This window comes from Penaeus monodon, chromosome 26 (genome assembly GCF_015228065.2).
Source record: "Penaeus monodon isolate SGIC_2016 chromosome 26, NSTDA_Pmon_1, whole genome shotgun sequence".
Taxonomy (NCBI): domain Eukaryota; kingdom Metazoa; phylum Arthropoda; class Malacostraca; order Decapoda; family Penaeidae; genus Penaeus; species Penaeus monodon.
In genome coordinates, this window is record NC_051411.1 from 1,171,355 (window position 1) to 1,186,659 (window position 15,305).

Genomic DNA, 15,305 nt, shown 5'->3' on the forward strand with positions numbered 1-15,305 from the left:
AGCAGCGGCACTGGCAAGCTTGACAGGAGTGGTAACCTATAAAAGCTCGGTCACAGCGCGAGGACGCAATCAGTCGTTTGTCAGAGAGGGACCAGAACGCACCGCCTCTCTCTCTCTCGCTCTCTTCGTCTTCCACGATTTGTGACAGATCGCTAGTTCTGTGATTATTTAAAAATTCAAGAGAAATATATTTGCGCTTTATTTTTGTACTACTTGAGGATATTTTTTAGTTATTCTCCGTCAACTTTTTTGGTTGGTGTTTCATTTCGTCGAGACTTTTGTGTTGAATAAAAGCGAGGGGCAAGGAATGGAATACACTACTAGAGGGAGATACGAGACAGAAGGTGAGGATTTTATTATTATTATTATTATTATTATTATTATTATTATTATTATTATTATTATTATTATTTTAATTGATTATCAAGGCCTTTGTGAACTTTGTGAAATTGTCATGAGCGACGATTCACAAGTGGCTATGGAGTGAGCAGGGTGGGGATACACTTTCTCTCTCTCTCTTTCTCCCTCCCTCCCTCCCTCTCTCCATCTCTTTCCCCTCTCCCCTCTCCCCTCCCCCTCCCCTCTCTCCCTTTCCCTCCTTCCTCCGCTTGATAATTTCTAGAAGGCGAGGGAGCAGGAAAATAAGAGAGAGAGTTGTATCTTTCTTTTTCTTTCTCTCTTTTCTCCTCTCGCCTCTCTCAGATTTAACATTTATTTTTTAGTGCTTATATATTATTTTTAATGATGGTAAATATTTAAGGGCATTTTGACAAGGAATATCATAAGGTTTTGATATATAGTTAATTATGCTTTAGAATATTTTGTGATTTATATCGATTCTGCATTGTATTGCATATAATCTTCGGAATGAATATTCACCTTTGAACTTTTAAAGTCAGTGTCGTTAAAATATGATTTTACAAGTTGATGTATAGGGTGACGTCATCTCGGTCGTATAGAAATTATAACTAATAAAGTGTTGCGTAAAGGCTTTCGCTGTGATGTATATCTTTGTACGTGGGCACACGCACACACCACCACACACGCACACACCACCACCACACACGCACACACCACCACCACACACGCACACACCACCACACACACACCCACACACCACCACACACACACCACACACCACCACACACACACGCACACCACACACGCACACACCACCACACACACCACCACACACACACACCAACGCACACGCACACGCACACACACACGCACACATACACCACACACACCACACACACCACGCGCACACACACCACACATACACACACCACTTACCACACAATACCACACAATACCACACAAACACCACATACCACACCACACACACCACGCAACACAACACACACCGTACCACACACTCACACTCACACTCTCTTTCATCATCATCATTGCTATTGTATTTGTCATTATTATTATTACTGTTATTGTTTTATCATATATCATCACTATCGCTGTCCCAACTGCTACTACATATTACTATTTTTACTATTTTTATTACTGTTATTAATATTACCGTCATCCTTGCCGTTATTATTCTTGTGGCTACTACTACTTCAGTTTCGATTTCAGTTTCTATTGTCAATAGCTTTCCATTGGCTTCTAGAAGGTTGTTTTGCCCTGCTTGCGGTGAGCGCCTTGTCGATTTCCTCCCCCCCCCCCCATGGCGTCACAGCGCCGGACAATGACGCAATCGGACTTCCCCTTAGCCCAGAACCCCCCCCCCCTACCAACCCCACCTCCTGAAGGTTGCTTGACTGCATAGTGCAACTGAAGTCTACGGACGAACACACCATGTTTGCGTGTGCCTGCGTGCTTGCGGTAGTGATGATGCTTGACGCCCCCCGCCCCCCTTATGTAGCCTAAGGCAGACGCGACAGGTAGACGGTAGAATTATGTAAAGGCTGGAGCGAGGTAGGGAAGCGGGCCATGCAAAAAAAAAAACGAAAAAAAACACGCAATGTTGTATGGAAGGTCGTCTACTTTGGCCAGAGTTTGGAGGCGTGGCGTGCATTAGCTTGGGGTCCGGGGTTGAGAGGTGACCAGTGTTCGAAGGAATGTAAAAAAAAAAGGGGGGGGGAGAATATTATGTAGAGGAAAGGTGGTCACGTACTCACTGGGAACGATCATTATAGTTCGCGAACAGGAATTAAGAAAAGGATTAAAATAGATAAATAAATAATGTTACACAGAAAGAGGGTCACGTACTACTGGAAAGGCGAGTTCATAACTGCATTTGTTGACGTCTGAGAACGCAAGGTCGGCTGGGCGGACATGGGCGTCGCTTCGGTCTCATGACGCGGCTGCTTCGGCCAAGGGAGGCGAGGCGTTCACTCCACTTGGCTGCTGCTCCTCCTCCTACGTGACTCGAGGTGGGCTGCGGTTGGAGGCGCCCTGGGGCTGCCTGGGAGTGAGGTCTGTTTAGTCTGTTGTGCTGTTTGGTTCCCCTTCTCTTCTCTCTTTCCTTGTCTTTTCTGTTTCTCGTTGTCTCTTTCCTTTTCTTTTCTGTTTCTTTTTGTCTCTTCCCTTCTCACCTCCCCTCTCTTTTCTCTCTTCTCCCTTTTCGTCCCCTCTCCTCTTCCTTCCTTCCTGGCTTAGCTTGAAGGACTGGGACATCACGTGCACACATTCGCTAGACTCCCTCCCTCTCTCTCTCCTCTCCTCTCTCTCTCTCTCTCTCTCTCTCTCTCTCTCTCTCTCTCTCTCTCCCCTCTCCCTACTCACTATCTCCTCTCTCTCTCTCCTCTCTCTCTCCTCTCTCCCTCTCCTCTCCCTCTCCCTCTCCTCTCCTCTCCTCTCCCCTCCCTCTCCCTCTCCCTCTCACATTCACAGCCTCAACATCATTCTCATTGCTTGCAACTGAGAATGCAACGAGCGATGCGAGGCCGGGGTGTGCGAAGGGGTAGAAGTGGAGGAGGAAGAGTCGCCATCGAGCGAAAAAACAAAAACAGAACAAGGACAGCAGACGAGGAATGTGCGAGCGCCAGTGGGTGTGGTTAGGGTGTTTGTGAAGGGCGCTTCTCTCGTAATGTATGTATGTGCGAGCGTCGGTGACTTGTCCTTGAAAATGATATCCGGAGAAAGATAAGATGAGAGAGAGAGAGAGAAAGAGAAAGAAAGAGAAAGAGAGAGAAAGAGAAAGAAAGAAAGAAAAAGAGAGAGAGGAGAGAGAGAGAGAGAGAGAGAGAGAGAGAGAGAGAGAGAGCAGACAAGCAGACAGCGGGTGATGGGAGGAGGAGGAGGAGGGAGGGGGAGGGATAAGGCTAAAAAGATGAGTACCGAGGTGCGTGGAAGCGTTACCCTCTTACCGTTATTGAGCTCAGAAGGTCGCGTCGCTGCCACCGCTCTCTCTCTCTCTCTCTCTCTCTCTCTCTCTCTCTCTCTCTCTCTCTCTCTCTCTCTCTCTCTCTCCCCCTCCCCCTCTCCCTCTCCCTCTCCCTCTCCCTCTCCCTCCCCCTCCCCCTCCCCCTCCCTCCCTCCCTCCCTTTACCTTTCCCTTTCTCGCATTATCTGCATCTTTATTCTCTCTTCTGTGCCTGTCAGGATGTCTCGCCCGCTGCCTGTGTAACCACCTGCTTATCTTCCCACCTGTTCCCATTTCCTCCTTTCTGTTCGTTTCGATCTACTCCATCCATTTTTCTCCCTTCCTCCATTCCCTCTCCCTCTCACCTTACCTCCCCTCTACTTCCCTTCTTCTCCATCCTCTCTCACACCCCCAATCTAGTTCCCACACCTTCCCTCCCTCTCTCTCCCAACTTCCCCCCACTTCCCCCAGTCTAGTCCACGCGATCCGCCGACATTCCTCGTGCTGGGAGCGGAGTGCGGACGTGCGGCGGAGCACGTCGAGGGCAACGCACACTCCAGAAGCGTTTCCAGTCGCGGTTTTGAATGAGACCTGTTTGTGTTGCTGTTTTTAGCTCTGGGTGTGTTTCGTTTGTATTTGTTGAATTTAAGTGTCTTTTGTTTGTCTTTTTGATCATGGCGTCGTTTCTCTGTGGCTGTCGTGGTTGTTAAGTAGGTGTCTTGTTAAATGTCTTGTCACTTGAGGGCATTGTCTGTCTCTCGTTACCTGTTCGTGTCTTGTCAAGTCATGTCATTTTGTGGACACGCGATGTCGCTTGTCAAGTGTTTTTGCTAGTATACCCAATTTGTCTGCCACACACACGCTGGTAATTTTCTGTGGCTGTGTGATTTTCCTGCGTTGTATAGCTTGTTATTGAAAGACTTGATTGCTGGTTTTATGGGCAGAGGGCCTTAATGTCGGTAGTTAGTACTCTAATGTTACTGAAACGATTGCTAGAGTCAACAGTGTTGTCCTAAACATTACTATCATCATTTTTCTGTGTTTAGTCTTTATCGGGAGCGGTATAATTTGCTTTTATTGCTATCATCAGTATCACATTGTTATTTTATCATTACAGTTCCTATAATTTCTTTTACCGTCGTGTCATCCCATTACCATACTTATTACAAATATGGTAGTGGTATTATTTCCTAAGTATTACACTATTTTTCCTATTATCATCGTCATACCTCTTCCACCATCATCGCCACTTCCTTCAGCCTAACCCTCGTCCGCGTGATCCGAGAGCTTTTTCGTAGCCGACTGTTACTTATTTTATCATCATTATCCTTGTTATTATTACTCACTTTATCATAATTACCCCTATCATTATTACCCATTTTATCATGTTTACCCCCTGTCATTATTACCCATTTTATCATCATTATCCCCATCATTATGAACCATTTGGTCCTCCTCACCTCTTTTCTTGTTCTTCATCCCCCCATCTTTCCCCCGCAGGTGAAGCCCGCGTGATCGGAGAGCTTATTACTGGGCGTGACGGGAACGACTACGCCCCCGGAGGCGAGTCGTGGTGCTGCGCCTTCGCCCCCGACGAGTCCCGCTTCGCCTGGTCATGTGGCTTTAGGAAGGTGGTCATCCTGCCTTGGAACCGATACAAGAACTGCCTGTAAGTGTCTGTAGGAGGGAGGACGGAGGAAGGGCAAGGGAGGGGGAAGGGGGAAGGTATATGGAGGGGGGATGGGTGTTTAATTTTTGCTTATTTATTTGGCTGTTTATTTATTTTGTTTTTTTAGATACATTGGTAGGCAGACTTACCTTGACTATAAAAAGGGACAAAATCTTACACAATGTCTCGAATCACGTGAAATAAGTGTCGAGCGCGACCCTGGGGTGTCGTGGTATTCTGGTGATCAGAAGAACTTGCATGTCGAACAAATTGCAAGTAGAACAACGAAGGGAAGTACAGGAAAACACACGAATATGTGTTTTCCTGTAAGAAGTGTAAATTGTAAATGGCTGATTTAGACGTTTCAAGGGGTTTGAAAGTAATTTATGGAAGCGATCGGTGAAAAAAAACATTTTATTATATGTAAATGTCTTTAGTTTTTCCCCCATTGCGTTGAATTACTGAAAAATATATTAGTATCTTTCCATAAGCATTATTATTACTATTATTATCATCATCATCATTATTGTTGTTGTTGTTGTTGTTGTTTTTATTTATTATTATTATTATTATTATTATTATTATTATTATTATTATTATTATTATTAGTCACGTCTCTGGTAGACGTATACATATTTCCATTAAAAATATTAATTCATGATTATAAAGATAAAAATGGTGATGCCATAATGAGCCTTGCTATTATGATGTTCTTTTTATTAACATAACATTTTAGGCATGTAGTTATTAAGACTTAAATGCAATACTTTAGAGAAAGAGTGGAGAGAGAGAGAGACGACGCTAACCAAATTCTCTGTTTGTTTTCATTCCAAGGTTCAGACAGAGGTGCCAGCAGTAAGTTTTTTTTGAAGCAATCCTCTTTTTATAATTTGGCTCGCTTGTAGATCTGTATTTTTATTCATTTTTCTTGTTTCTTTTTTGTTTTATTTTTGATGTTTTGATTTTAATTTTTTTCATGATTATCAATTTCTCTTCATATGTTCACTGCATTTGCTTGATTTTTTTGCATGATTTCCCTCCCTCTAATGCACGTTGATATTATGGTTCTGTTGCATGCAATTTGAATTTCTGGGTTGAATACTTTAGAATGCTTGCTGGATGTTTTCACTCAAGAAACGTGCTTGAAATGGCCGTTTCTCTCTCTCTCTCTCTCTCTCTCTCGTGTTGTCTCGTTCTCTTCGTTTCGTCTCTCTCTCCCTATCTATCTCTGTCACGTCATTCCTCACACTCCCTACCGTCTCACCTAGTCTCACCTCGCTTCCCTCGCTTCCTCCACCCCCTCCCTTCTTACCTCCTTCCCCCTTTCAATCAAGCCATCCTACGCGAAAGTAAACTGTCCGTCCCGCCAGCACGCCGCCCACCTTACACCACCAGAAAAGGACAGACCATGACAAAAAGGCCAGATCAGAAGGGACGAGTCATGCGCAGTCAACCAGCCATGCCTAACAAGATGATTAATAACCGTCAAGACAGAGAGGAGAACAGTCACGGAACTTCCCTTTGGCGCTGAACTGACGATTGAACACGGCTGGGATCTCCCGCCTCGCCTGCCTTGCCGGGAGGAGAGAAATGCTTGCTGTTTGATAAACTGAATTTAGGTTTATGAGGAAGGCAATGAGATCTAGAAATATATGCATGTAGATAGTAAAAAATAGAGAATGTATGAAGAACGGAATGAATGAATGGGAATGTGATTAAAATGTGAAAACATCGCATAAAAATCCACGGACAGGATTTAGTAAAAATAAAATGAAATAAAAGTAACCGAGAGACGTCTATATATCAGATAACTAACTATACAGAAGCGAGAACTGTGTATGTAATGTATACAAGACTCAAGGAGGTTAGTGCACACAATAGGAATTGCCTCTCAATCACACAAAGATTAAGCAGACGAGTGCACACAAGGTCATTGGCAGCCCCAGTGCACAGCGTCGTTCGTTTCCTTGGCACCAGACTTCATTTCTTTCATTTTTTTTTTTCTTTTTTCACGGCACAGTCACCAGCCAGCGGGTTTTAATTGTCACGTGATGATAAGGAGAGCTGCGATAGCCTCCCCCCCCCTCTCCCGGTTTCTCTTATCTGTGGATCTGAAGATATTTATTGAAGGCGTTGCGTGTAATGCGAACGCGGGTTGGCAACGTGGCTGCAGTTAACATCATCGAGAGCGATTTCTGTTCCATTTATTATTGATTTATTTCTTTTAATTCTTTGTTTACCTGTTTATTTACTTATTCGAGTATGTATTTGCTTATTGATTTATTAATTGATAATTTATTTGATAATATTTGTTTATCTATTTGTAGAGCTTGGGTAAAACTGACATTATGACCTTAAGAATTTTCTATTTTTTATATATTCATTAAGAATGATTTTTGGCAGCCTGTCTGTATCTGAAAGCCAGAGATTACGATTTTAAAAATTCCCTTACTCCCTCAACTCGGCGATTTATCAGCGTCGCTCGGACTTTTAAAACAAATCCAAAATCCGCGATTATGGATCAGACTTTGGGAGAGATAAGATAGAGTCGCTCGTAATAGATCTGTGGAAAGTTCTTACATAAAGCACAGGCTGATGTACACACACGCACACATATATACACATATATACACACATATAGACACACATATAGACACACATATACACACATATATACACACATATATACACACAATATAACACACATACACACACATATATACACACATGATACACACATACACACACCATGTACACACATATAATACACACACACACACACACACACACTACACAACACACACACACATGTACACACACACACACACATGTACACACACAACACACACATGTCACCAACACACACACAACAACACACACAACACACACACAACACACACAACACACACATACACAACACACACATACACACACACACAACACAACATATATACCACACACACACACATATAATAATACACACACACACACACACCGCAACCAACACACACACACACACACCCCACCACCCACACACAACCACACACACACACACACACACACACACACACACACACACACACACCCACACCACACAACACACACCACACACACCCAGCCCAGACAATACACAGCACACTCGCCTCGCGTCGGCGCGATGTTATGCATGTATCATACACTTGCGTGCCTGATTGCGTTTTTTGCGCACCTGCCATTTTTTATTTCAGTGCATCTGAACCTGCCAATTCAATGTCTCATGGGTCCAATGCCTCCTCTCTCTCTCTCTCTCTCTCTCTCTCTCTCTCTCTCTCTCTCTCTCTCCCTCTCTCTCTCTCTCTCTCTCTCTCTCTCTCTCTCTCTCTCTCTCTCTCTCTCTCTCTCTCTCACTCTCTGTACCAAAGTGAGAAAAAATGTTATAAACCAGGCTAAGGCATGTACATCACGTGACTTGAGAGGAAGCCAAAGTTTTTTTTCTGCTTCTCCCTCTCCTCCCCCCCCCTCTCTCTTTCTCTATGTATAGCTGAGTCCTACCACGTTTTTTTTTTTTTATTCTCTTATGATGGGCAATTTAGGGAAAAATAAAATTAGGAGAGGTTGTATACTTATTAAGGATGCAGTATTTGAAATGATGTGGTAGGATTTTTTAGCTAAAAGTTCCAGAGATGAACTGAGGAAAACTGCATCAAATATTCATTGCTTAATCGGTGTACATTAAATCATTGATTGTCTGTAATTAATGTGTAATACCTTGTTTTGCATGACTGTGCCAAACAGCTTAACTCTGGTGTGGTTTGAGAAGTAAGTAGTGATATTTGTAATTGCTATTTTTATCATTTATTATTATTTTTAAAATTATTATTCTTAATTGTTGTTGTTATTTTTAATTATTGTTATTATTTTATTATTATTGTCATCGTTATTATTATTATTATCATAGTTATCATCATTATTATTATTATTATTATTATTATTATTATTATGACAACTATGGTTTTTATGTTTTTTGTTATTATTATGATTATTATTACTACTAGTTTCATTTATTCATCATCGTTACTATTGTTATCTTTTTATTATTACTACTACTGCTACAATTATTATTATTAGTGATAGTAGAAGTAGCTACTTATTCTCATCATCACCATTATCATTGCCAGTAATATAGTTATCAAATGTTATCATCAGTTTAGTACAATGAAATATTAAAATCCATCGCAAACAATATTTTACTGAGTTCTACATTCAATTCATGTAAGGAATAAAACTAACTGAAAGAAATGTCTGAAACAATATTATATATGTCTTTTTTCTGTACTTTGTTTTCTTACATATGTAGAAAATTATGTAATAGACAGAGAAGCATCAGGAAGCATGTTACAAGGTTGTTGTTTTTTTTGTTATTCTTGTTGTTGTTTTTTGCTTAAAGAGTAATTTAGTGAAAAAGCACAAAATGACTAGCATAAATAGCAGAATTGCTACCTTGAGCTGGCGCAAAAAGGTAGCGAAATTGGTTTAGAGCCAAGGTTAGTCGAGACCCCAGAGGCAGTTTTTTTTACTCCACTTTTTACTCTTTGTACCTAACTGTACCCTTTCTGTACTTGGTGTTTGTACTTGTTTTTAGGGTGTTATCAGAGGGGGGGAAGGGGAGGGGTGGCTATGTTGATGTCAGAATCTATTTTATTATTATTATTATTAGTAGTAGTAGTAGTTATTATTAGTTATAATTATTATTAGTTGTTAGAATTATTAGTTTTATAATTATTAGTTGTTATTATAATTATAATTATAATAATTATTATTATAATTATTATTATTATTATTACTACTTATTATTATTATTTCTAATTATTATTATTATTATCATAATTATCATCATCACTATTAATATTACCTTTTTCATCTTGATATTCATGTTTATTATTGTTTGTATGTCTGTCTGTCCGTATCTTTATTTGTAAGAGTTTTTGTGTGTGTGTCTGTGCCTGTGTCTGTGTGTGACTGTGTCTGTGTAACAACAAAGGGAAGAGCAAGAAAACCCATGAAGGTCTTTTCACTGTTTGCTTCTTCGGATTACGTCGCCTGAGGAGGCAGTGAAGTGAAAAGACCTTTGGCAAATTTGGGTGTTTCTTCTTGTTCCCTTCATCGTTTTGTTTCCGATATGTTCAGCCTAAATCCTGCACGTGTGTGTGTGTGTGTGTGTGTGTGTGTGTGTGTGTGTGTGTGTGTGTGTGTGTGTGTGTGTGTGTGTGTGTGTGTGTGTGTGTGTCTTCTCTCTCTCTCTCTCTCTCTCTCTCTCTCTCTCTCTCTCTCTCTCTCTCTCTCTCTCTCTCTCTCTCTCTCTCTGTCTGTCTGTCTGTCTGTCTGTCTCTTTCTCTCTCTCTTTCTCTCTCTCTTTCTCTCTCTCTTTCTCTCTCTTTCTCTCTCTTTCTCTCTCTCTCTCTCTCTCTCTCTCTCTCTCTCTCTCTCTCTACATCAGCATTTGTCTGATTGTAGTTACATATGCAGTGTATGTATTTATTAGCACCTGTGTTCCTACCTGTGCATGTTTGTGTAGGTGTTAATGCATTTTGTGTTTGTGTAAAAGTTAAGTGTAAATAAAATATATTTAGAGCTGTGTTTACTAAAGTGTAAGTGTTGCATTTACCTGGCCACACACATACTAATGGTACGCCATTATAATTTTCATATTCAATTATCACCCACTTACATTAACAGCAATGTTCAAACAGGTGGAGAATGCAGCCCTGACAAAAGACAAATTCTGTTATGCAGTTCTAAATCTGTTTATTTTTATTTTTTGTTTCTAAAACCAAAATTCTTGCATTACAGACAGTCTGATGATAGTCAGGATGCTGAGGGCTACGAGCTCTTCACAGAGAAGATTAGCATTGATGCTGGTTTCCCTGTAACAAGCTTGGCCTTTGGCACAGGGACACCAGAGCAGGACTTGGTGCCCATCAAGCGGGAATACTGGACCAGGTTTGATTTCTCCAAAGACCTCATCCTTGCTACAGGACACAACAATGGCCGCATCAGGATCTGGGACCCATATACAGGTTGGTGTCTGTGAGAGAGGGAGAGGAAGAGAGAGAGGTTGCACAGGGAGGGGAAGGGAGGGAGAAAGGGGGAGAGGTTCCATTGGGATCAGGATTCTTTCCTCAGGTCAATAAAAATGGACCTAAGGGAATTTAAACAACTGTAGAGAGAGCAAAGTAGACAGTTTTAAGCTGTGATTGATAAAAGTAATTGCAGAAGATATATTCATAAGGAATATTTGTAGACCATATTGTAATAGATAATATTTGGCTCTGGTAAATCAGCGTTTAAGATCTGAATGATTCAATAAAGAGTAGCTGATTATAAGTAAATTTACCAAGAATGTTTGATGATATCTGAAACTTTTCTTTTAGGCAAGCTGTTGCTGGAGCTCACAGACCATGTTCAGCCCGTCACAGCCCTGGCCTTCGCCCCTGACGGTTCCCTTAGGCTTGTTTCAGGATCGAAGGACTCGACCATCAAGGTGTGTATTTTGAGATTTAAACTTCTGTTAAAGAGTGAGCTTGCGTGTTATGTCCGTTGTCTGTTCTCCCCCAAGAATAAAAGAAGTTTGCAGAGACCAAAGAATATACATATTAGTTCATGCCCTAACTTTTTGTTGCACTTAACAAGGGGAAATATCTTGTAGTCAAACTTTAAAAAATGACAAGATCATTATAATGAATTAAACAAAAATAGTACAGGTACAAGGTATCAATGCATGCCCAGCATAATTCAAGGGCAGAAAAAGAAATATAGATTTGCGGAAACTTTTTCTTCACCACAAAAAAAATAAAATTTCACTTTACCAACTTTTTAACATTGGAAACATCAGTAAAAGGTGATTTTGAATAACCTTGGTGAATGCTAAATGCAGGAACTACACTGTAACTGAAAAAGCAGTCACTTCATATGTTTGATATTTTTTTCATCACAAATTCAAGTTGTACAGTTTTTATTGCTTCACTTGTCTGAACAAGACCTGATAATATCAATCTCGTTAGTTTACTGCAAGATTTTATGCAACCAAAGTATGAGGTGGCTGCTGCCTAACCCTGCTCCTCCACTGACTGGCGTTCCCCCAACAGGTTCCGCGCGGAACTGTGACGACTGCCCGGCCAAGTAACTCTTGTGCCCATGTTTCGAAACCGTAACCATGGCTGTGTACTGTATGTTTGGGATTGTAAAATTGCTTGTTTTCCCTTTCAGAATCATATTCCATTAACAAAATAGATTGGTTTAAAAATCACAACTATATATCCTTTTTTTGTGTAGATGGTACTTTTTTTTTCTTTCTTTCTGTTTAAGAAAGTAAATTGATAAAGTTAAATATAATTTGATTGGAATTTCCAGTGAAATGTAAAAGTAAAGTAGGCTTTAAGTAAAAATAGTAATTTAGTGAAAAAAACATAATCATCATTTTATTGTTAACCATCAATTTTGATTTATCATCATTAGCATGCCAAAGATTCATCATCTAAAATCTAAAATTGATGTTCTCTGAGTAAGATTATGTTGAATAACAAGATTACAAATAAACACTTTTAAAACAGGTATGTCACATCATGGAAATAACAATTTGAATATATCAGGCAACATTGTGTCAGCACATCAGGCTGAAAAATGAAAGAACTGTAATTACATTACCCTGAGAAAATCTTGTTATTTATATATGACCTTACACTCAGTTTCTTAATGTCAAATTCATTTGTGATGAAGATCAAGAATTTCATTGAGGATTTGTCTCTGCTCTATACAGGTGTGGGATATGTCCGACGATGGAAACATGTTCAAAACTCTGCGAGAACACACTGGGTCAGTCAGGAGCTTGTGTTGGTCACCTGATGCCAAGTTCCTCTGCTCAACTGGTGACAAACAGAAGGTAGGATGAGAGTTAAGGAAGCCTGTACTTAAGTCATATGCAGTATAGCATAAGAGTTGATAACCATTTTTTCTAAGTTGCAATCTGAAATAGTAGTTTATTGGCAAGAAATTTCTCTCTTATCAATGCATAGATTTAATCACACTGAGATTAGACATTTCTGATAGTTTCTACAAGGGAGTTAATTGTTACCATAATGATCAATATCTGCTTTTATCCTGCAGGTGCTACTATGGGACATGGACTCGTATAACTTAGCCAAGAGGCTTTCAGGACATTACAATAATGTTCTTTCATGTTCCTTCTCTCCTGATGGGGCCATGCTAGCCACGGCGTCCGGTGATACACGAGTCATTGTTTGGGACACCATTACGGGTTAGTTTGAAAATAGTGAAATGGTTTCGATTTTGACAAGTTTAGATTCAGACTGGTAGTTAAGATGTCTAAAATTTATATTTAGGAGTAATCAAATTTAAGAGTTTCTAGGATATAGTGTTATTTTTGTATTTCATGCAAGATTGTGGCTTTACTGAATATATTTTAATCATTATTTATGAGGAAAATTCCTTACAGGTGAACAACTTCGAGTTCTGAACCACATGAATCCACCTCCTGGAATAATTTATATGTCTGGAGAGAACAACTCTGTTGTAAGAGGAGTGTCGTTCTCACCAAATGGATGCCATGTTGCTACAATTTGTAGTGATGGGTGAGTTACATGAAAGACTACTAATGTCTAATCTCTCTCTCTCAAGCTCTTTCATTATGCCATCTTCCAATCCATAAATTGTCTGTATGTACATTTAACCTTTGTAAAAAAAATATATATATATATTTCTATAATTTGTATTAGTATTGAATGCTAAATTAGTCCTGTTATCATTCTTTGTAAAAAATATATATATATATTTCTATAATTTGTATTAGTATTGAATGCTAAATTAGTCCTGTTATCATTGTAGGTTCCTACGGTTTTGGAATCTGATGATGGAAGAGGACGAGCCAGAATGTATGGGATCAGCTATGGACGGTGATTCTATGCTCAATTGTACATATTCCCCTGTTGGTGGAGCTGTAGCTGTAGGGTAGGTGTCACATGTTCCTAGGAATTTAAGTTTTTGATTGTTTGATTTATTTTTTATTTGAAATCCAAATCCAAGGTGTTGGTTATATTTAGATTGCAATACAATTAAGTTGATAGAATAAAGTACAAGTGTTGTTGACTATATTTTGAATTGCTTTTGAATTACTAGATTCAGTTTTACTACAAGATTTGCAAAACTGCAAAACAAGGTAAAATTAGGTTCATCTCATAGCACAATATTAACATTTATTGATAACGAAAAGGAAACTCAAGAGACATAGTCCAATATAAAAGCATCACACGCATCTTCAACAACCTCTCAATTTTCACAGGCATGCCTCAGGAAGCGTAGTGTTCTTTATGGCTCCTCCACTGGTGCCTTCCCTGCTTCACCTCTCAAGAATGTCAATCAGAAAGTCACTTGGAGACGTCACCACAAGACAGGACGTTCTCCTGCCTCACACCCTAAAGCCTTATCTACAGTATAAGCAGTGGTGAAGAGATAATGCACATTAGATGTGCAGTTCACTATAAACTTAAAATGACGGTGAATCCTGATGTTTGAATGGATTTTATAACTTATTTGCTACATAATTTTTTCTTTACTTTTATATTTATCACTCATATTTTGTCATTGGTTTTATGTATGATTGGAATTGTGTTCAATTTAAGAATGGTGGGTAAATGTTTTGTTTGAGCATGTTAGTAAGTTTCATTTAAAAAAAAATATTATGAAAGATTTGATGATTTATTTATTTTTGGCATCAGGTATTTGTGTGTATGTATTACAGTGAGCTGTTATTTAATACTTTTGTATTTTCTTGTTTTTTATAGTGATTCATGATTGATGTCATTTAATATAAAGCCAAATTGTATATGCACAACTGTTGAATAAGTTACAAGTCAATATATATATAGTGTACCTCATTTCTCATCTCATTACACATTTATAGTTTCGTAAGAAAAAGGGGAAAAAATCATCATTGCACACTCGGTTCACGAGATTTATTTCTCACAAGCCACCTTTCCAGTACCAAGTATCGTCACATTCACATTCTCATTTTTTTTTTTTTATAAACACTATGTAATTTCTGTATCTCCAACCTCCTTCTTTATCCATAGATATTGAAGCAGTTATGAAAGAATTTCAAAAATGCAAAAAGTATTTTTTCAGTTTTTGTTTTACAGGATACATAATCTAATGTGTTTTTCTGATACTATTTTCAATAAAATTGAGCCTTTGTTCTTGCAATATGAAAAGTATATATATAATTTTTCTTTGCACGATTTATTGTATACTGCAAGTACATTA

The 15,305-nt window shown here is 39.4% G+C and overlaps 1 protein-coding gene across 6 annotated transcripts in view; it reads left to right on the plus strand.

Moving 5' to 3' along the window:
* LOC119589829 (WD repeat and SOCS box-containing protein 1-like) overlaps positions 1-15,090 on the plus strand; it is a 44,687-nt gene extending 29,597 nt beyond the window's left edge. Inside the window, exons 1-10 of one of the 6 annotated variants that reach the window (XM_037938409.1) lie at positions 58-344; positions 4,823-4,991; positions 5,826-5,846; positions 10,821-11,047; positions 11,402-11,511; positions 12,787-12,909; positions 13,134-13,284; positions 13,483-13,618; positions 13,872-13,994; positions 14,326-15,090. In XM_037938409.1, the coding sequence (XP_037794337.1) occupies positions 308-344; positions 4,823-4,991; positions 5,826-5,846; positions 10,821-11,047; positions 11,402-11,511; positions 12,787-12,909; positions 13,134-13,284; positions 13,483-13,618; positions 13,872-13,994; positions 14,326-14,491 (1,263 nt within the window). In that variant the 5' untranslated portion in view covers positions 58-307 and the 3' untranslated portion in view covers positions 14,492-15,090. Of the gene's footprint in view, positions 1-57; positions 345-4,822; positions 4,992-5,825; positions 5,847-10,820; positions 11,048-11,401; positions 11,512-12,786; positions 12,910-13,133; positions 13,285-13,482; positions 13,619-13,871; positions 13,995-14,325 lie in introns of those variants that run through there. The other 5 variants (XM_037938411.1, XM_037938408.1, XM_037938410.1 and 2 more) reach the window with 5 other exon arrangements.
* The last annotated feature ends 215 nt before the right edge of the window (positions 15,091-15,305 follow it).